At 40.7% G+C, this 22,359-nt stretch overlaps 1 protein-coding gene and 1 non-coding gene across 8 annotated transcripts in view; both read left to right on the top strand.

The window, feature by feature from the left end:
* The window catches only part of CKAP5 (cytoskeleton associated protein 5), a 105,112-nt gene that overhangs the window by 80,695 nt on the left and 2,058 nt on the right, over nt 1-22,359 (top strand). For all 7 annotated transcript variants that reach the window (XM_086341395.1, XM_086341394.1, XM_086341401.1 and 4 more), the window contains exons 27-42: nt 205-293; nt 2,366-2,491; nt 3,779-3,928; nt 4,236-4,439; nt 4,648-4,783; nt 5,205-5,398; nt 6,590-6,762; nt 7,940-8,113; nt 8,632-8,752; nt 17,223-17,402; nt 17,976-18,163; nt 18,671-18,746; nt 19,450-19,638; nt 19,719-19,856; nt 20,273-20,356; nt 20,438-20,597. In XM_086341395.1, coding sequence (XP_086197521.1) covers nt 205-293; nt 2,366-2,491; nt 3,779-3,928; nt 4,236-4,439; nt 4,648-4,783; nt 5,205-5,398; nt 6,590-6,762; nt 7,940-8,113; nt 8,632-8,752; nt 17,223-17,402; nt 17,976-18,163; nt 18,671-18,746; nt 19,450-19,638; nt 19,719-19,856; nt 20,273-20,356; nt 20,438-20,597 — 2,382 coding nt within the window. The remainder of the gene's footprint in view (nt 1-204; nt 294-2,365; nt 2,492-3,778; nt 3,929-4,235; nt 4,440-4,647; nt 4,784-5,204; nt 5,399-6,589; nt 6,763-7,939; nt 8,114-8,631; nt 8,753-17,222; nt 17,403-17,975; nt 18,164-18,670; nt 18,747-19,449; nt 19,639-19,718; nt 19,857-20,272; nt 20,357-20,437; nt 20,598-22,359) is intronic.
* LOC147358527 (small nucleolar RNA SNORD67) lies at nt 4,890-5,000 on the top strand. The gene has a single exon (XR_015142520.1). It is a non-coding gene; the product is annotated as a small nucleolar RNA SNORD67 (small nucleolar RNA).

Genomic DNA, 22,359 nt, shown 5'->3' with positions numbered 1-22,359 from the left:
GAACTAATTTCATGAGGTTGTGCTTAAAGAAGAAATTGTGGAGAAAAAAAGATTAGGGGGAAAAAATCTAATTAAAAACACTTTAGAAAGGGATACATTTAAAACTGTAGGCTTTCTCACCATCATTATATTTTGAACCTGCTCAGAACATAGTGATATTAGTTAAAGTTTGTGTTTACAGTATGTGTTTTTATTTTCTCAAAGCACCTGCTGAAGATTCTGTTTCTGGCACTCTAGACTCCAAGCCTGATCCGAAAAAGGCCAAGGCTCTAGGAGTTTCCTCTAAAACAAAGGTATGTTAACTCTGCAGCTTAAGTGTAGAGTTTCTTTTAAATATTTCTTTACACTAAGTCGTTCTTTTAAGAAATACACTACATATGAAGGGATATTATCTATGAAGTGCTTGTACAGCTTTCTGTGGCTGACTTTTAATGATGCTATAAAACAGAGGCATCCTGTTCTCAAGAGCTACTGCAAAGGTTTCTGTCATCCAGGTCTTTGGGGGAGATTTTCAGTAGTAAGCAACTTCCTTCACATTTGGCTGTTAAGTCATCATACAACAAAGTGTTCTAATTATACTCAAAGGACCTTCTGTCCCCACACCAGTGAGATTTTATGGATCACCAGTCCTTTTAGCATGCATGCAGAATTGAAGTTTAAAGAAATGTTTTCAAATGCTCAGCCTTAAATATCCTTGGGTGTCTTTTCATTTAATTAAGTTTTTTAATCACAGCAAATTGTCATCGATTTCTGTATCAAGATTCAGAGCTTGTCACTGTATTCAGAGTATTGACTATTTTATATTTACAAAAGGGAAATTGCAGAACTGTGCAATCAATAATAAATCTAGAGAAAACTATTAACTATATGTAACTGATGCAAATGTGTCAGTGGAGGACATGTTTTATTATCCAGTACATTTATTGTTATATCCCCATTATAGAAGGGCCGTCCTGTGGCCGTTCTTCTAACTATTAATTACTCATTTTCCTTCCCTGTGCTTGGGTCCTTCAATTCAGTGAGTTAATTTAAATGGGTAATTATCTTCCAAACTGTCCAATGAAACTGTTCTTTTCCTGCCCTCCTCCCTCTCCTCATCCCATGTTTAACAAGTGCTGATTTTACTTTTTTGATCACAAGTGCTTTAAAGTCGTTTTTGACTCTATTCTTAATGCCACTTTTTTTTTCAGACTTCTGCAGTTTATGAAGCAATTGGACATAACTCATCTCTTATTTGTTTTGACTAAATGGCTTCAGTCTTTGAAATAGAAAGAAATGCTGGCCTACTGGAAATAGCAGACTTTTGCTGCATTTGTTATAATAATAATTCCAGTAATGAAATTCAAATTTTACCTTAAATATGTATACTATATGTTCACAGTTTCTTTCCATCTGATACAAAGATTCTAAATCTTGGATTATTTTTAAGAGCCACTTTAGTAACTTAAGTATTTAAAATGTTTCAGCAGTTTTCTCTAGAAGCAGGTTCTCAAAGTGTCTTGGGTTAGAATGATGTGATAGAGATTTTATATGCAGAGGAACAGAAGAGCTTTCTCAACTAAGTGGTATTAAATGTGTGACTGCCATTCAGTTCAGTTCAGTTCAGTCGCTCAGTCGTATCCAACTCTTTGTGACCCTGTGAACTGTAGCACGCCAGGCTTCCCTGTCCATCACCAACTCCCGGAGTCCACCCAAACCCATGTCCATTGAGTCGGTGATGCCATCCAACCATCTCATTCTCTGTCATCCCCTTCTCCTCCTGCCCTCAATCTTTTCCAGCATCAGGGTCTTTTCAAATGAGTCAGCTCTTCACATCAGGAGGCCAAAGTATTGGAGTTTCAGCTTCAGATCAGTCCTTCCAATGAACACCCAGGACTGATCTCCTTTAGGATGGACTGGTTTGATCTCCTTGCAGTCCAAGGGACTCTCAAGAGTCTTCTCCAACACCACAGTTCAAAAGCATCAATTCTTCGGTGCTCAGGTTTCTTTATAGTCCAACTCTCACATCCACACATGACCACTGGAAAAACCATAGTTTTATATGTCACTTATCTCTCAATTCTTTTTAAAGAATTGTCCAGTAAACAAAAATAACCTGTGACCCAGACCTTTGATAGAGCTTTTCCAACCATATCACGTGCCAGCGCAAGCACTAACAACAGTTACTTAAGCCTGCTGTCAGAAACATTTCTAGAAAACCTGTACACAAACATATCACATGCAAGATTCTGTTCATTAGTTTCTTCCATTTGGAATATGATATAGAAAGATGTCTGGTTTACATGGCACCCTTTAATAGGCAGCAACAGTGAGTCCTAAGGAGTAGTAATCTGTCTAATCAGTATCCCCTGCACCTTGGTTGTAGACTGCACAAGGAAAGAAAGTTCCGAGCAAAACCAGCTTAAAGGAGGATGACGACAAATCCGGTCCTATTTTTATTGTTGTTCCAAATGGAAAGGAGCAAAGGATGAAAGATGAGAAAGGACTAAAGGTAGGGAAAGAATTAAAGTCTTCAGGAAGTTTTTGCTTGTTTTTGCTTTGTTTTATAATCAAGAATTAAAGTTTCTGTCTGAAATTCGTATCATTGTGAAATATCTAATAAATCTTTTGCTTGTGAATTATATCTTGTTTCTCTAAGAATACATTATGGAAGTATTAAATCCTACAGCATTAATTTCTACCAAAGAAACTATGGAATGGAGCTGTTGCCTTTTTGTCTCCCAGTAGAAAGAAGTAGAAGTTTTGGGGAGGGGTTGGTGGGTTTGTGGGGTTTTTATTTTGTTTAGAATCAAAGACTGGAAAATAGTCATTGATTTTTATCAATTAACGCATATGTAATATGCCACTCCTTTAATCTTTCTTGTACCTGATACCTTAAAAGATAGGTTTGATAACTATATATGGCTAGTTCAGTAATTTATCTTTTGATGTTTTGGTTTTATTAATCAGTTAAAATTTTTTTCAAAACACATAATTTTTTAAAAATTCAAATTGCAAAAAAAGTATAGAAAGTATGAGAAGCATATCTCCTACTCCAGTCTCCCTGAACAGGGAAAATACCAGTTTTTAAATTTATTACTCTAAAAATAATAATATTCCGTTCCTATACAATCACATATGTATAAATACATAGCTTTCCTTATACACAAGTGGGGGGAACATGCCATACTCTTTGTTCTGAATCTTACTTTTTTCTTTTAATGGTATTTGAAATACTGTCTTGAAGATTGTTCCATATCTGTACACGTATGTGCTTTCAGTTTATTGGTACATCGTATGTGTGCACCTGTCTTTACAGGTACACATACCTCAACCCACTATGTTAAACGTTAGAAGTTGCTTCTAGTATTTGCTCTTATAAACTATACAACCATAGGCATCTTTGAATGTCAATTTGTGTATGTATGTAAGTATATTTATAATAAATGCCTAGACTAGTGTGTACATTAAAATTTTTTATACACATTTCAAATTTTCCCTTTATTAAAATTATGCCAACAGTATTCACCATGTTATACAATAACAGAGCGTTGATTTTTTTTGTAAAAATTGCTGAAAATTCTATTCCTAAAAGATTTTCAGAATTAAGCTTCCAGAGTATGACAGATTGAAAGTGCACTTTGCATTCATATTTAATTACAAATTAATCTTGGTGAATTTTAAAATATCCTATTAAGTTGATTCCTGCAGCTGCTTTGAATAGAACGTCTCTGTGCATTTCGGTTGAACCCCTTACAGCCCATTTCACTGTTCGTTTTTTTGTTTGTTTGTTTTTCAGGTACTAAAGTGGAATTTTACTACTCCACGGGATGAATACATCGAGCAGTTAAAAACTCAGATGTCTAGCTGTGTGGCTAAATGGTTACAAGATGAGATGTTTCACTCAGACTTTCAGCATCATAACAAGGCCCTTGCTGTCATGGTTGATGTAAGTTTGCAACAAAATAAGTGGGCATGAATCTTGGACGTGTGAAAATACTGAGCTCTGAGAAATAATTAGAAGTTTGCATGACTTAGAAGGAACTAGAATATACCATGTTCTCTGTTCTTACAGCTTTCTTATTAATCTGATTGAATAAATGACTACATGTCTATAGTTTGGGGTCTTAAATGGAGGGTTAAAAATCTATCATCTTTTTTTTTGGACTGTAGTAAAATTTAAGAGTTAATTGCCTAATAGAAATTAAATTTTTACACAGTCTAATTTGTGGGGGTTTGTATTGTTTTGTTTCAAGCACTTGGAGAGCGAAAAAGAGGGTGTCATTGGTTGCCTGGATCTTATCTTAAAGTGGGTTACGTTGCGGTTTTTTGACACCAATACAAGCGTCCTCATGAAAACCCTAGAATATTTAAAATTGCTCTTCACCCTGCTAAGTGATGAGGAATATCATCTTACTGAGAACGAAGCATCTTCCTTCATCCCCTATCTCATCCTCAAGGTAATGCATTGTTCTCACTCTGGAAGATTACTCAAGTTCCCAGCTACTTCAGTTCCTGTATTTTTATTCCCTCTCCCGTCTTCCATCTGTTGTATGATGATAACCTTCCACCACTCATTTTCTTCTTTCAAGATGTAGTAACACACAAGGGGGTGCCTTTGCTACTCAGACAGTGCCTCACTTTATTATTATTTTCCTTGTTGACCAGGTCGGAGAACCAAAGGATGTCATTCGTAAAGATGTCCGTGCCATCCTGAACCGGATGTGCCTTGTCTACCCAGCCAGCAAGATGTTCCCTTTCATCATGGAAGGAACCAAATCCAAAAACTCCAAGCAGAGAGCAGGTAAAGCAACTATTGATTGATGCCTATGTCTGCAACAGTGACCTCTCAAAGAAGTAGTTTATAGAGGAACCAGGAAATTTCTTGGTTCCAGCCTTCTGATTTGGACTGTGAGAGTGATGAGTTGCACACTGGTGGAGCCACAGTATCAGGTGATACAGGCACCACCCAGTACCTCCCTGGTGACAAAGTCAAGTGCACAGGGGCCATCTGACTCACAGGCATCCCTTCTAGGAGTACTTGCTACAGCACCGTTGTTTCATTGTATATTTTGTAGACGTCAATAAACGAGAAGAAATTCAAGGGAGAGCCAGAGTAAAACTTTAGCCCTTCATGTATGCCAAGGGAAATGTATCCAGTAAAGATAGGTCTTTGTGCCAAATGTGTGTTGAGTGTCCTTAATCTAGCCTTTCTTCCCCATCAGAGTGCCTGGAAGAACTGGGGTGTCTGGTCGAGTCCTATGGCATGAATGTTTGCCAACCAACCCCAGGAAAAGCCTTAAAGGAGATAGCGATTCACATAGGAGACCGTGACAATGCTGTGCGCAATGCTGCGCTCAACACCATCGTCACGGTGTACAATGTACACGGGGATCAAGTGTTCAAGCTGATTGGAACCGTGAGTCACTTTTCTCTGAGCATTTTCAGCATGTTGTGAATTGAAAGATCATGTAGGTGACAAATTTCGTCCCATCTCAACTCTTAAGTTTTTACCACTTTTTATTAAAATTCAACCTCTCGATACATCTTGAAATCCATATAAACCCTTGACGACGCATCTGATTACTTTAGGACACTTAAGGCTGTATTGTACTGGAAGTTAGATTTTCTTTCTGAGCATTCTCCTCTTACCAATTTGCTTTAGATGAAAACTATTTTTGAATCAAGAAATGTAAGCTAGTCTGGGAATTTAAGTTGTGCCTGGCAATCTCCTTGATAATTTTTACTGCATTTATTTTTTAGTGAACAAGTACTTATGTATAATGTGGATTCTGATACCTGTCAGATCAAAAGGGTCTTGAGCCATGAGCCAGACTCTCCAAACATAGAAGGTTCTGTTTTTGACTCCTTAGTTCCTCTGAGCCAATCACTACCGTGACTGGACCTGTTCTTCACTCTAGTTACCTCTTAGTAGCACATATATTTACCCTATGCTTGTATATTTTTATTTACATTTATCTCATTTACTCCTCACTGTGAGGCCAGTGAAGGAGATAAAGCAGATGGGAATTTTACAGATGACCAAAAGTGAAGCTTCTTGCCCGTAGTCACACCACTAGTTTAGTGGTGATACCACAAAAATGAGGAAGTTTTGTTTAATTCTTGACCTTTTTATTTGTAGTCATTCATGGGGTCTTTCCTTTTGTATCCTTTCCTTGTTTCATATCTTCTCTTACTAAAGCAAGTCAGGTTGTAGCAGCAGTTGATTTTAAAGTATAGGTAGTGTTTGAAAGTGAACATACCCTAACCTAGGAGATTCTGTTTGCTTCAGCATGAAAATGGAAATTAATTCTTGGGTCTTCCAATTATATGAAGATTATATGAGGTTTTTGGACTTCCCTCATAGCTCACTCAGTAAAGAATCTGCCTGCAATGCAGGAAACCCGGGAGGATCCCCTGGAGAAGGAAATGGCAACGCATTCCAGTATTCTTGCCTGGAGAATTCCATGGACAGAGGAGCCTGGTGGGCTACAGTCCATGGGGTCATAAGAGTCAGACACGACTTAGTGACTAAACCACCATATGATGTTTTTAATTCTCTGAAATTCTAGTAGAGAGGTGAGTTAATAAATATGGATTCTATTAACAGCTTTCTGAAAAAGATATGAGCATGCTTGAGGAGAGGATTAAGCGGTCAGCGAAAAGGCCTTCGGCTGCACCAGTAAAACAGGTGGAAGAGAAACCTCAGCGCACGCAGAGCATAAGCTCCAACACCAACATGCTGCGCAAGGGACCAGCTGAGGACATGTCCTCCAAACTCAAGTATGTGGGTTGAGATGCTTGTCGGAGGGTATTTCTGTGGACTTTGCCTCTGTGTGCTCAGAGCTTATCCTATAACATAATCTTGAGTTCTTGTAGCCATTATCATGCATGACACAGTGTCTGGGTATATGTCTTGTAACCAAATGTTTAATCCTTCAGTCTTCATTGTCTTTGTCTCAAAACCACTTCTAAATAGTCTTGTGCCTTCTTTCACTGCTTTTCCGTGGACAGAATTATGTATCGCACTTATAGGATGTAAGTACTGCCTGCTAATTTCTCATTAGCAGGGCTCTTATATCTTTCTAACTTCTGACTTGGATTCATCCCCTCTGGAGGGCTACTGGTGTAGAGTTTATAACCAGGGTGGAGGGTGTCCAAGTGGCCACGAGTCAAGCCTTCCCTGAAAGTCCACTGGCTAGCAGAGGTGTCAGCTCAACGCCATGCGGCCAAAGCGTTGGTTCGCCTTCTTCCCTGTGCAATGTTTGGTCATGCACAGGTTCCTGTTCTTCTCATAAAGCTGAGTAAAATGCATGCAACCCAGAATTGGCTTAGGGACTCAAAAAACTGCCTTCTAAGCAAGACAAATCTATTTTGGGTCATATCATGAGTATAATTTTAACCAATTTGAATTTGGAAACTGAATATCTACTGCTTAGATGTAATGCTGGTCCCAACTCGTCAAGAGTGAATATTCCTAAAAAGAGTTGATTGTCCCTGAAGTATAAAATTTATTGAACACTGCATGGGATGATGCTTGTAATTAGAAAAACATAAACACTGGTTAAATTGGTGGAAAAGATCCAGGCAGTCTAGATATTTCTTAGGATTTGCCCAGAAGTCGTGACCTTTGAGTCAATATAAATATTCTTTTATTATTTACTGCTGCAACTGGAATAGCAGTACAAGGTTGGTTGGTTTTAGTGAACTAGAGAGAATACTTATAACTTGGCAGTACTGTAAGTACAAGTTAATCTACTCTCTCAGGATATTCATGAACCAACATTGTTGCCCATTAAAGACACTTGCTTAAAGGCAAGGATTTAAATCATTCAGGGGGGCTGAAACCAGAAGTTGAACATCTGTCTTACAGCTTTGGGGCGGTTGGCAGTGCTGCTCTTGCCCTTAGGTTCAGAAGTCTCTTTCTTTTAGTTCAGGAGCCTCCTTTTGCTTCCCTTAGCCAAGCCCGAAGCATGAGTGGGCATCCTGAGGCAGCCCAGATGGTTCGCCGAGAATTCCAGCTGGACCTAGATGAGATTGAGAATGACAGTGGTACAGTGCGGTGTGAAATGCCAGAGCTTGTTCAGCACAAACTGGATGACATTTTTGAACCAGTCCTTATTCCTGAGCCCAAGTAAGTTAACCCATTTAAGTATAAGCAGTTCGTGATCATCGGAGTGTACATATTAAAAAGAGTTCTCTGTGCAATTAGAACTTATTAGAATAGATTCAGTTTAGTTCAGTCACTCAGTTGTGTCTGACTCTTTGCAACCCCATGAACTGCAGCACACCAGGCCTCCCTGTCCATCACCAACTCCCGGAGTTTACTCAAACTCATGTCCATTGAGTCAGTGATGCCATCCAACCATCTCATCCTCTGTTGGCCCCTTCTCCTCCTGCCCTCAATCTTTCCCAGCATCAGGGTCTTTTCAGATGAGTCAGTTCTTCACATCAGGTGGCCAAAGTGTTGGAGTTTCAGCTTCAGCATAAGTCCTTCCAATGAATATTCAGGACTGATTTCCTTTAGAATAGGTTACTATCTGGCTAATAGTGGTTCCTTACTGAAACATGGATCTAGTGGGGAATTGCATAATTCCAACTCAATAGGATACCTTGTAATAATTGAATGTTTTCCTCTGCTCTGCTCTCTAGGATCCGGGCTGTTTCTCCACACTTTGATGATATGCACAGTAATACAGCATCCACAATCAATTTTATTATCTCTCAAGTAGCCAGTGGTGACATCAACACAAGCATCCAAGCTCTGACACAGGTAATGGTGGTATTGCCCATGACGGTAATTCCACAGATGACTGTAGAGGCAGTAATAGAGGTGGCTGCACACTGAGTACAGTATAGGGGGAGGCAGGCAGTGTTCAGTGCCACCCTGATGAGAAAAGCGCACGGGACCACTCTCAGACATCACTTGCTGCATAGAGCACGCGGATAGAGCTTGCTCTATCGAAAGTGAAAGTGAAGTCGCTGAGTCGTGTCCAACTCTTTGCGACCCCGTGGGCTGTAGCCTATCAGGCTCTTCCGTCCGTGGGATTTTCCAGGCAAGAGTGCTGGAGTGGATTGCCATTGCCTTCTCCAGGGGATCTTCCTGACCTAGGAATCGAACCTGGGTCTCCTGCATTGCAGGCAGACGCTTTACCTTCTGAGCCACCAGGGAAGCTCTATAGGGTAGACCTCTAATAGAGCCTTGCTTTTTACAACTGCATTCTTTCACCTGAGGCTGGAACATAGCAATGGGTAGTAACCAGCTTTCATGGAGCTTTCTTAGATTTTAGTGGACAGAGACAAACACAAACTATCAATAGTAACTACTGTGCAAATAAAACTCAAATGGGGCAATGGGAGAGAGGGAACTAAGTACTAGTTACTTAGATGGGTAGCTGGGCTTCGAGCAGAGGACAGTTAGTACAAAGGCTCTAGAGTGGGAACGACCTTGGTGTGCTCACAAACAGCGCAGGCCAGCGTGCCTGGAGCGTAGGTGGGAGAAGGAGAATGGTACAGGGTGAAGCTTGAGGGGTGGAAGAGACCAGGTCATAGAGAGCGTAAAAGCCCTGGGGTGAGTTGTGTGGATTTTCAGTGTTATCGGAAGTCATTAGAGACTTTTGAGCAAAGAGAAACTACGTGTTTTTTAAAAATCGTTCTCTTCTTCCTCTGCTTCCCTTTCCTAATGATCCAGTCATAAAGCCAGGAGGAGGGTAACACAAGGAAGGCACCTACCTTGTAGCTCGGGGTGGGAGTGGAGAGCCACAGCAGCCCAGTGTGAGGGTCTCCAAGCCCGAATGTTGTGAGGAGGCTGTCATTTGGGAGGGATGACGCAGAGCCAAAGCCAGAAGAAGACATCCATGGGGGGAGCTGACATGGCATGGTATTAGGACGCCCCAGGCAGGGTGAAGAGGATATTCCTGTGTGGTGGAGGGGAGCAGGGCAGCGCGTGGGTGGCTCAGAATGGGGACTCAGAGCCCAAACAGTGGAGGTTAGCCTGGGGAAGGGCTTGTGGCAGAGATGGGAGATTGGTTACATATAAAGGGATTGGTCAAATAAATATAATAAGGAAAATGGGGGCCAGAGAAGGGTGATAAAATATGGAAGCCCAAGGAAAGAAAATGAACTCTGCTATTGGACTGGAATTAGATGCGTCAGTGTGAATTCATGGTTTTCAATATACAGATACAGAAATAAATGTCAATGTAAATGTATGTGCCTATGTATATATGTGGTGTATAATAAATGATGTTACAGATAATATGCTTATATAGGTATAGAATACCTATCCAGAATACTTAAGAACTCCTATAATTCATTATAAAAAAACAAAACTCAGTTCAAAAAGTGGCAAAGGACATGAACAGACATTTCTCTAACAAAACTAATACAATTATGTAAAGTTTAAAAATAAAAAAAAACAGTATACACATGGCAAATAAGCAAGTAAAAAGATGCTCACCATCATTAGTCATCAGGGAACATAGATCAAAACCACAATGAGTTACCACTGCACAGCCATTAGAATTTTGTTTTTTAATGGAAAATAGCAAATGTTTGTCACAATATGGAGAAACTGGAACCTGAGTGTATCGCTGGTGGAAACATAAAATACTATAACCATTGTGGAAAATACTTTAGTGGTTTCTCAAAAAGTTAAATATAGAATTAGAATAAGATCCTCAGATCCCCTTCTAGAAAGCAGAGATTCAAACAAATACTTATGCTCCAAAGTTCACAGCATCGTTATTGACAATAGCCAGGAGGTGGAAACAGTTCAAGTGTCCATCAACAGATGAATGAATAAACAAAATTGGGTGTGTATATATATATACACACCATATATATACATTTCGTTGTGTATGTATATATATACACATTATATAGAAGGAAAGTTATGACCAACCTAGATAGCATATTCAAAAGCAGAGACATTACTTTGCCAACAAAGGTCCATCTAGTCAAGGCTATGGTTTTTCCTGTGGTCATGTATGGATGTGAGAGTTGGACTGTGAAGAAAGCTGAGCACCGAAGAATTGCTGCTTTTGAACTGTGGTGTTGGAGAAGACTCAAGAGTCCCTTGGACTACAAAGAGATCCAACCAGTCCATCATAAAGGAGATCAGTCCTGGGTGTTCACTGGAAGAACTGATGCTAAAGCTGAAACTCCAGTACTTTGGCCACCTCATGTGAAGAGTTGACTCGTTGGAAAAGACCCTGATGCTGGGAGGGATTGAGGGCAAGAGAAGGGGACGACAGAGGATGAGATGGCTGGATGGCATCACCGACTTGATGGACGTGAGTTTGAGTGAACTCCGGGAGTTGGTGATGGACAGGGAGGGAGGCCTGGCGTGCTGCAATTCGTGAAGTTGCAGAGTCAGACACAACTGAGCGACTGATCTGATCTGATATATACACTATACATATATAATGTATCAGTTCAGTTCAGTTGCTCACTTGTATCCTACTCTTTGCAACACCATGAATCACAGCACACCAGGCCTCCTTCTCCATCACCATCTCCTGGAGTTCACTCAAACTCACATCCATCGAGTCAGCGATGCCATCCAGCCATCTCATCCTCTGTCGTCCCCTTCTCTGAACAATAAAACCCTAAGTACTTAGGAATGATCAAGCAGCATACATATAAGACATTTATAGAGAAAATTTAAAATTTTGTTGAATGACATTATTTTGTTACATTCCCCAATAAACAAATATACTGTGTTCTCAAGATTCAATATCATGAAGACACCAGCTTCTCCTCAAGTTATATCTGTAAATTCAATGCCATTCCAATCAAAATTTTAACAGTTTTTTTTTTTCTTTCTGAAGTTGAGAAGCTGGTTCTAAAATTTATATGGGAAATCAAAGGGCCTAAAAATAGTAAAGACTGTGTTTTAAAATAAAAACACAGTAGAAAGGACTTAGACCACTGGTATTAGCAGTGATGACAGAGCCACTGCAATTAAGTCAGCATAGCACTGGCCCAAGGAAAAGCAGACAGACCATCAGGATGGACCAGAGAGCCCAGAGACAGACTCACATCTAAAGGAAACTTAAAGCACAGGAGTCATTAACATCTCTTAACAAATGCAAAAAGTAGAAGATATACTGACCAAATTCTTTGCTGATAACCCAACAAAATTTTTAATAAATAATATTAATACCACAAAAGATACTGGCTATTCGAAGAGTATGAAACACCCTAAATCAACATGTTGATTCTACTTGTTTGACTTAGTATGAATAGAATGCTAGATTTCTTATTTATCAGATCAGACAGATCAGTCGCTCAGTCGTGTCAGACTCTTTGCGACCCCATGAATCGCAGCACGCCAGGCCTCCCTGTCCATCACCAATTCCCAGAGTTCACTGAGACTCAGGTCCATCGAGTCAGTGATGCCATCCAGCCATCTCATCCTCTGTCGTCCCCTTCTCCTCCTGCCCCCAATCCCTCCCAGCATCAGGGTCTTTTCCAATGAGTCAACTCTTCACATGAGGTGGCCAGAGTACTGGAGTTTCAGCTTTAGCATCAGTCCTTCCAAAGAAATCCCAGGGCTGATCTCCTTCAGAATGGACTGTTTGGATCTCCTTGTAGTCCAAGGGACTCTCAAGAGTCTTCTCCAACACCACAGTTCAAAAGCATCAATTCTGCGGCGCTCAGCTTTCTTCACAGTCCAACTCTCACATCCATACATGACCACAGGAAAAACCATAGCCTTGACTAGACGAACCTTTGTTGGCAAAGTAATGTCTCTGCTTTTGAATATGCTATCTAGGTTGGTCATAACTTTCCTTCCAAGGAGTAAGCGTCTTTTAATTTCATGGCTGCAGTCACCATCTGTAGTGATTTTGGAGCCCAGAAAAATAAAGTCTGACACTGTTTCCACTGTTTCCCCATCTATTTCCCATGAAGTGGTGGGACCGGATGCCATCCATGATCTTCGTTTTCTGAATGTTGAGCTTTAAGCCAACTTTTTCACTCTCCACTTTCAGTTTCATCAAGAGGCTTTTGAGTTCCTCTTCACTTTCTGCCAAAAGGGTGGTGTCATCTGCATATCTGAGGTTATTGATATTTCTCCCGGCAATCTTGAGTCCAGCTTGTGTTTCTTCCAGTCCAGCGTTTCTCATAATGTACTCTGCGTATAAGTTAAATAAACAGGGTGACAATATACAGCCTTGATGTACTCCTTTTCCTATTTGGAACCAGTCTGTTGTTCCATGTCCAGTTCTAACTGTTGCTTCCTGACCTGCATATAAATTTCTCAAGAGGCAGATCAGGTGGTCTGGTATTCCCATCTCTTTCAGAATTTTCCACAGTTTATTGTGATCCACACAGTCAAAGGCTTTGAGCTTTGTACAGGAGACGGGGATTAAGACCATTCCCATAGAAAAGAAATGCAAAAAAGCAAAATGGCTGTCTGGGGAGGCCTTACAAATAGCTGTGAAAAGGAGAGAAGCGAAAAGCAAAGGAGAAAAGGAAAGTTATAAACATCTGAATGCAGAGTTCCAAAGAACAGCAAGAAGAGATAAGAAAGCCTTCAGCGATCAATGCAAAGAAATAGAGGAAAACAACAGAATGGGAAAGACTAGGGATCTCTTGAAGAAAATCAGAGATACCAAAGGAACATTTCTTATTTATAGTCATTCGAAATTGTTCCATATATTTTGGCATCTAATATATGGATAAAAAACTAGAAAGTTTATTATCTTAGTGACTAAGGCTTAAAACTTTGAGGCTTAAAACTTCTAATCCAGTTCTGAGACTATAAAGAAATACTATGTTGTAAAAAAAGAAGTTAGCGTGTGAGATAGTGCGATTGAAGTGCAGGTTGTGCTCAGGTCCCACAGCGTCTACGCAGTGCCCGCGGTGTGTCTTCATACCTCATTCGAGGTTCCGCAGTGTATTTAGTTGCATTGAGCAGCTTCAGCCGCATGTGACAGACTCTGGTAAATTCTCTTATCGTCTTTATTCTTTTACAAATATTTTCTAATTTTCCTTGTTATGGCTTGTTAGGTATACCCATCATTTAAAAGCGGACATTTAATTTCCAAATACATGGAGTTTTTTTAAGTGTCTTTAATGTTAATTTCTCATTTTTATATTAATTTCTAATATACTCATTCGTAAACACTTTCTTCTCTGCAGTCACGCCTCTGTTTTTTCAGTCTTCTAACTTTATTGAGGCTTTCCATGGCTGAGTCAAAGCTCTCCCTTGGTAAATGTCACACTGCACTTGAAAATATGTGGGCTATTAATATCTTTTGATATTGATTTCTAACATAACTCCACACTGGTAAGAGAACAGATTATGATTTCAACACCTTTAGACCTTGAAACTTTCACCTTATTTTATGTCCCTGGATATGGTCCAGTGTCTCCTAGTTTATTGTCTATGGGAACTTTAAATTGAAAGTCTGTCCTGTTGTATGAAAATTGTATGAATCTTAATTATATTGAATTGGTTCATACCGTTTTTCAGGTCTGCTGTATCCTTCTGCTTTTTCTGTATATTTGTTCTACTAACTTTTGAGAGTTTGATATTGAAACTCCAACTAAAAATCTTATCTACTTAAATAATTGTAATATTTGGGGCACTATATGTAACTTTGTTCTGTATTTTCCAAGTCTTATGTAAATGTCTTATCATACTTTCATAGTTTAAAAAATAAAAAAGTGGAAAAAAAATCGAAACTCTTAACACTTTCCTGCATTGGAGAAGGAAATGGCAAGCCACTCCAGTGTTCTTGCCTGGAGAATCCCAGGGATGGGGGAGCCTAGTGGGCTGCCGTCTATGGGGTCGCACAGAGTCGGACACGACTGAAGCAACTTAGCAGCAGCAGCAGCAACAGTGAAGGAAACAATTCCCCTCTACAACTATACTGAAGCTACTGAACTCAGAAAAATATATTGCCTGAAGTGCATTTATTAGTGAAGAAAAGCTAAAATAAAGTAACTTAGTACTTATACTTAGAAATTAGAAAAATAAAAAAATTAAAAATTTGCGAGTAAGTAATATAGCTAAAATTCATGAAATTCTAAAAGCCAGTTCTCGTTAAAAAAAAAAAGTTTGAGGTTAAAATTCCCTTACTAGCCTGATTGGAGAGCAAAAATATAAGTACTGGGGTGAAAAAGGAACTAACCATAGATGTGGAAGAGATTCTTCTAAAAAATAAGATAACACACATGAACCCTGAAGCGAACTAAGCATTCATGCAACTCTGTGGAAACTTGTTTCAGCTGATCCCCCTCTTAAATTTTTTGAAATAACCAAGGAATTTGGGGAAACCATTGAAAAATAAGGAAGGAAACCCAGAACCTAAAATGAAAAGACAAATTTGATCATATAAAAATTTTAAGATTTTAATTTGGAGAAATTTACTGTATACTGTCAATAAACAAGTGTTATATTGTGGGATATATTTGCATATGACCAATAAAGGACCAGTAACTACAGGAAACAGAACTCTTACTAACTTACCTTGAGAAAAAGAGAACCTATAAAAAAATAAGTAGATCAAGGATAAGAATAGGCACCCTGGTGTGGGGAGGGAGGAGGGAGGAGGGTTCAGGTAGGGGAACACATGTATACCTGTGGCGGATTCATTTTGATATTTGGCAAAACTAATACAATTATGTAAAGTTTAAAAATAAAATAAAATTTAAAAAATAAATAAATAAATAAAATTTATATTAAAAAAAAAAAAAAAGAATAGGCAAGTCACAGATGATATCCAAATGGCCAATAAACACATGTGAAAAGATGTCCAGCACCTCCCCACCACAGAAATGCACATTAAAATAGTAAGATCATCACATTCAAACTTTGAGCGTGACAAAAGGTAAAATGAGTAATAATACTTCCAGCTGATAGAGACACTGAAAAAACAGTCCTCTTACACATTACATGTAGAAATGTCAATTACCTGTTAGTGCGTTTTTAAAGAAAACAGTACTGATATCTATTATAATTTTAAATGTTTTATCCTTCAACCTAAAAGTTAAACTCTTGGCACAAAGAGTTTTTATCCTTTTTTTTTTTTTAGAAATTAAAAGACAAGTACCTTGGGATATATATATACACACAAAGATGTTTATTGTAAAATTGTAGTGAACAAGATATCCAAACTAGTTGATTGGTCAGGGAATGATTAGGTTTTGGTGTGTCTATATGTGGACTATTATACAGCCTTTAAGAGTAGAATTGTTGACTTTAAGGATTTTTGTAATTTTCTGTTAGGAAAGATAGATGCAGAGAACTGTGTATACTATAAATATTCTTATGGAATAAACAGTGCCCTAAACCTTGACCCTGTGTATGTGTGCATGTGTGGTTATATGTGATTCTGTGAGCATGAAAGTATATCAGGCTGTTGATGTTAATTACCTTGGAAAAAGAGTAAGCCCCCCCCAATGTGTATATATATATATATATATATATTTTTAATTATTTTGTCCACGTTGAAACTGTTATTAAACTGTTCCAATGATATAAAATTGTATGTGCTTATGGGTATACATGCATAAAGAAATTAAAGAAGGACCACCAGCTTCTCAACACAAGATGGCACCATTCACGTTGCACTTTGTATAGATGGTGCCCCTGGAGTTGTGCAGTGTAGCATCCTTGCAGGAAAGAGTGGGCATGAATATTGTGATTGTCAGTAATGATTGTCTCAGGGTGAAATTTATGTAATCATAAAAATAAGATCTTTTTACAGTAGTGAATAGGAAGTATGTGTTTTTCCCATAGTAAAATTTTACTATTAGTAACAACCAGTCTACTGAACCAAAAAGAACCTGGACCGAGATGTGGAAAACTTGAGTATTGAATTTGAACTAAGTAGCCTGATTTTACTGAGCCTCATTTTCTCATCTGGTAAATGAAGGTCTTACATCCAGCCCTGTCTGTTTCTACCTCTCAGAGCTGTTGGAATAATCAAATGACATAATGGGTATAAAAACACTCTCTTTAATAAATTAGCATTTAAACACAAGGATTATTATCTCCTAAACTAGATGGCAAGCCTCTTAGAATAATAGCTCACACCATAGTATCTTGCTCTGTAAATATTTATTGAATGAGTCCTTAAGGACTAGTTATTTGTATGATAAGTAATTGAGTTTTTTCCAGCTAAGATATTAGAAGTGCTTTGCTAATAAATATTACAGAGACTTGTAGTGTCTTCCTGCTACCTAGAAGTATGAAGCTTGGAAAATACATCTTGGATTTTTGTTATCAGATCGATGAGGTCCTGAGACAGGAAGACAAAGCTGAAGCCATGTCTGGCCATATTGATCAGTTCCTCATAGCTACGTTCATGCAGCTGAGACTCATCTACAACACGCATATGGCAGATGAGAAGCTGGAGAAGGATGAAATCATCAAGTTGTATAGCTGTATCATTGGCAACATGATTTCGGTAAGGCTACCTCTGCAGAGCCTGAGTTTCCCTTCAGTCTCTCATCCCACCCAGGTTCTCAAGCCTGAGTCGGTTCTGATGTTCCAGTGAAACATGGGAAACAGGTCATTTGTGGGACTTTTCCGTGTAAGCTATTGGCTACTCCACTGGACGCTGGACAGCGTTCCCCTCACCTTATTGTGAGGAGACTTACAGACTACCTGAAATTCTGCTTTCTGCCAGTTTCTTCATTGGTTATGGTTGGGCCCTAGCTGGCTTTTCACAGAAACTGATTGTCAGTAATGACTGTCTCAGGGTGTAATTTACATAATCATAAAAATAAGATCTTTTTACAGTAATGAATAGGAAGTATGTGTTCACATTAAAAATACTTTTCATAACAGGAATGAAGCACACCAATTAATTTTCGCTATTACTGGAGGTTTGGGAGAGTAGTGATCTTTATTTTTCACCTAGTACTGTGAATTTTTATAAATACAGTGTAATCGTTTATTAGACTGTGACGCCCAGGTTTCTCTTCCTCACTGTGTACGTTGAGTTTCACGCCTCTCTAACAGAATTCTCATCGGATAGCTGTTTCAGATAGAAAGCCTCGCCCGGGAGGCCTCCACTGGAGTTTTGAAAGACCTGATGCATGGCCTCATCACCTTAATGCTGGATTCTCGAATTGAAGATCTGGAGGAAGGGCAGCAGGTGGTCCGCTCTGTGAACCTCTTGGTGGTGAAAGTTCTGGAGAAGTCAGACCAGACCAACATCCTGAGGTATATTTGTACTATGAGCATTAGAGTCTGGAACAGCCTCTCTTTTGTCTACGCATAGAAACCAAAAGGTACTAGAGCAGTTGTAAGTTTAGGTTTGTCTGATAAATTACTACTCTTCTCTTCCTCAAGAACCAAAGTTATTCCAACCTGAGACAGCAGTTATAGTAACAGCTCAGTAAGCCAGCCAATGTTATGAGTTTTCTAGAACAGGACCGTGGAATTTGTCAGTCACCTCCTCTTTGGTATACATTTCATTGCATGTACATTCCTTTCTTACCAGTGACAATGAGAAATAGCTTCAAGCTTTACCATTTACCAAGTGGTAACTTACAAAGCTTCGATGATGTTTATTTCTTAATGACTGAGTAATCAAGGACAGTTCCTGATGCATGACCTCTTCATTTCTCAGATGGATAGAGACTGCTTACACTTGGCCTTTCAATTACTGATTTTAATTGGAATGCAGGCTTGAAACATTAATGCTATTGTGTTGGGTTTGTTTTCTAGTGCCCTTCTTGTTTTGCTCCAAGACAGTCTCCTAGCAACAGCCAGTTCTCCCAAGTTCTCAGAGCTTGTTATGAAGGTGAAGTTGACATAATTTGGTATCTTTTCTTTTAAAGTGTAGGGAAAGAGGATTGAAGTAAGTCAGCCGGCACGCCTGAATAATACAGTTGTTGTCCATTTTTCCTTTCCTGCTATACCCCCAGTTCAGGCCTAAAAAAATTCCTGGTCTCAAACAGTGAAAAGATAGAACTATTTTGTGAATGTCTCCAGTTTTCCTAGAATGTAAAGGCAAGAAGTTTGATGAGACAAATTTCATTTCTCATGGGGGGAAAAATATGTATAGATTTATAATGTTTTGGTCTCTTTTTGAAAAGCTGCAGATGAACATATCTGTAACATTATAATACTGTTACTGCACTGTCATAGTGTAAAATATTTTTGTTTCCTCAGAGTAGATTTGATTAGGTGATATGAACTACTCTCAGGAACCAAACATACCCAGGACAGAATTTCCACATTTCCTTATCGTTCAAGGTCCCCTCTCTAGGGTGTGGGCAAGAGGAATGAAGTGGTCAGGTAGACGACCTGTCTGACCTTAGCCAGGGACACGGTTGAGGTAAATGACAGTGCCCAGTTAGCAGCCGCACTCGGCAGTTCGTGAGGTGCCACTTGCACGTCCCTGACCGTCCTTTGGAGGTGGCCCCAGAGCTTAGGGAAGCATGGTGACAGGCTATCCTCGTTCTTCAGCGACTCCATCTGACTTTCGTTTGCTTTTTAAATAGTGTCTCTGGAGGATGGTTCGACTACTGCCTGACACCATCAACAGCATTAATCTGGACAGAATTCTTCTGGATATACACATTTTCATGAAGGTCTTCCCCAAAGAAAAACTCAAGCAATGCAAAAGTGAATTTCCCATAAGGACCCTAAAAACGCTGCTGCACACTCTATGCAAACTGAAAGGGCCCAAGGTGAGTGAGAGCAGCAACCATCCCGTGGTAGCTTGGGAGAACGGCACCGCTGCCATTCACCGTACACGTTTCTCCCTCAGATCCTGGACCACCTGACTATGATTGACAACAAGAACGAGTCAGAGTTGGAGGCCCACCTCTGCCGGATGATGAAGCACAGTATGGACCAGACCGGGAGCAAGTCTGATAAGGAAACAGAAAAGGGAGCATCTCGAATTGTGAGTGTCCTGACTTAAAAGACTGAGAGAAGTGATCTTGCCGAAGGGATAGGCCACTGGAGCCTGTCTTTCTTAGGGCCTAAGGTGAAGGCTCAGGGATTAGTCTAGTCACCTTGAAGTTCTCAAATACCAACTCTCACCTGTGCTTTTTGTCCCTAAGAAAAGTTTCTGTGTCCGTGCCTAAGGCATCGATTGGTGCCCAGATAGATTTAGGGAGGGACTTTCCTCCCTAAGTTTAGCTGAAGACCTGAGACTGTTACTGTTTCTGCTGCAGCCTCCGCAGCTCTGCTTCTGTTATCTGCAGGAACATACCAGGAAGGGCTGAAGTCTGAGAGAAGATATTCAGTTCTTTTCCAACCACTGGTTCCTAACTAATAACTCAGATCTAACCAATGGTTCCTTCCTCGTGTCTTTAGGATGAAAAATCATCAAAGGCCAAAGTGAACGATTTCTTAGCTGAGATTTTTAAGAAGATTGGCTCTAAAGAGAATACTAAAGAGGTGAGAGGAAAAAGGTTGACCCAAATGGGGATCTGCTTTATGGAAAAGAGTCACTAACATCTGTCTCCACCTCCTTTTCAGGGCCTAGCAGAGTTATATGAATACAAGAAGAAATATTCAGATGCTGACATTGAACCATTTCTGAAAAACTCCTCACAGTTCTTCCAGAGCTATGTTGAGAGAGGCCTTCGGGTGATTGAGATGGAGAGGGAGGGCAAAGGCCGCCTTCCCACCTCGGCAGGTACAGCTCCCCCCGGCGCCTCCAGGACAGGCTCAGAGTCGCTCCCCGCCTCACCACCAGGCTGCCGCTGGGTCTGCGTTTCTGTCCCCGCCTCTCAGGCGTAACGGCCGCAGTGAGGCAGAGGCCAGCCCTCACTCAGCCTCAATCCGTGTCAGGGTCCAGCACCGGCCGCGCGCTGTCCCTGGAAACAGCCTCTGCGCTGGGCCGGGGCCTCTGCGCTCTCTCGGTCCCCGCCTTCCTCCCTGCTGCCCCCCGGGGCTCTCCGGCCGATTCTTCCTCTTCGAGCTCTTAATGTTGGTGTCGCCCTGGGTTCTTAGTCTCACCCCCATAACTAATCCATCTTCTCTCATCACTTTAAATACAGTTTCTATGCCAGCAAAGCCCAATTTTCTCTGTTGTCCAGCTCAGACCTCCTCCCTGCTCCCAGCTGACAGCTCATGCCTGACATCAAACACCAAGTTCCTGGTAGTCCCCAAAACCTGCTCCAGTTGCGTTCCTCTCCGTCTCACTGGATGGCAACTTTGTCCTTCTGGTTTGCTTAACCCCCAACTTTTACGTTTTCTCTTCCGCTCTGTCAGGGAATCCTTTGAGGGACTTGTCGCGCGGTCCAGTGGTTAAGACTCCGTACTTCAGTGCAGGGGGCGCAGGTTCAGTCCCTGGCTGGGGAGCTAAGATCCCGCTTGCCACACGGTGCGGCCAAAAAACAGAGAGAAATGCCTGCTTCTCTTACGTGGATTATAGCGCTCTGTCCCATCTCCCTGTAGTCACTTCCACACACAACATCAAAACAACGCTCCTCAAACATTTTCCAAAGGCCCTCCCTTTCATTCAGCGGAGCAGAAAGCCTTACACGAAAGGTCTGACATGATGTGGCCTCCTGATCCCTCTAGAACTGTCTCCCTCCTGCTACCCTCTCTGACTTCTGTGCCGCTGCAGCTTCACCAGCCCCTCGCCGTTCCTGGGACGCACCAGGCACACACCTTCTTAAGGCCTCTGCACTGGCTGTCTTGTTCAGATTGCTCTTCTCCACGACAGTCTTGTTTCCTCCTCCTCATCTGTGTCACTCCGTGAGGCCTGATTACAGCTTGCGACCTACCGGACCTCACTCCTCCTAGTACTTTACCTGCCATGACACACACCATGAGACATCATGTTCGTTAGATTGATTGATGGATGTTTGTTTCTGCTAAGATTTAAAATTCACAAGGGTAAAGATTTTTATCCGTTTTGTTGCCTGGCACATAGTAGGCACTCAGTAGGTATTTTGTTGACTATATATGAGCAAGTGCCTGTCCTGATGTTAAGCTGGAATATTACTGTCCGCACAGTGAAAAAAGCCTGTATTGGAGAATTACAGCTCAAGGATCTAGAGACAAAAGGAAGACTTCGGAGGTATCAGTGGCAAAAAATAGCCCAGAGCCTTAACCCAAAACAAGGTCCGGCTGCTGCAGCCCTCACCAGGCAGAGCCCTCACAGCGCTCCCGCGTTTAGTTCTTGGCAAGTGCAGTGGCCTCGGCTACTCTAGCCCCAGGCTCTGTGCCTGTGCAGCTGTCCTCTGCGCGTCTCAGGCTCTCTCTCACCACGAGCCTTTCTAGGCTGCAGTGTCACTTGTATCTTCTTGTTGTTTTGTTGTTGTTGTTACTGGGTTTTTTTATTTGTTTTTGTTTTCCCCATAGTTGGTCTTGTCTTTAAATCCCTTAACTTAACGCCTCTCCACGACCCAGAGTCCCTTCTGGAAGCGCAGTGAGCGGTGTCAGGGGCT

This window comes from Bos grunniens, chromosome 15, assembly GCF_055505025.1.
Source record: "Bos grunniens cultivar Pamir isolate PY7600 chromosome 15, Bosgru_T2T1.0, whole genome shotgun sequence".
NCBI classification, from domain to species: domain Eukaryota; kingdom Metazoa; phylum Chordata; class Mammalia; order Artiodactyla; family Bovidae; genus Bos; species Bos grunniens.
This window is presented reverse-complemented; position numbering and strand designations above follow the sequence as displayed.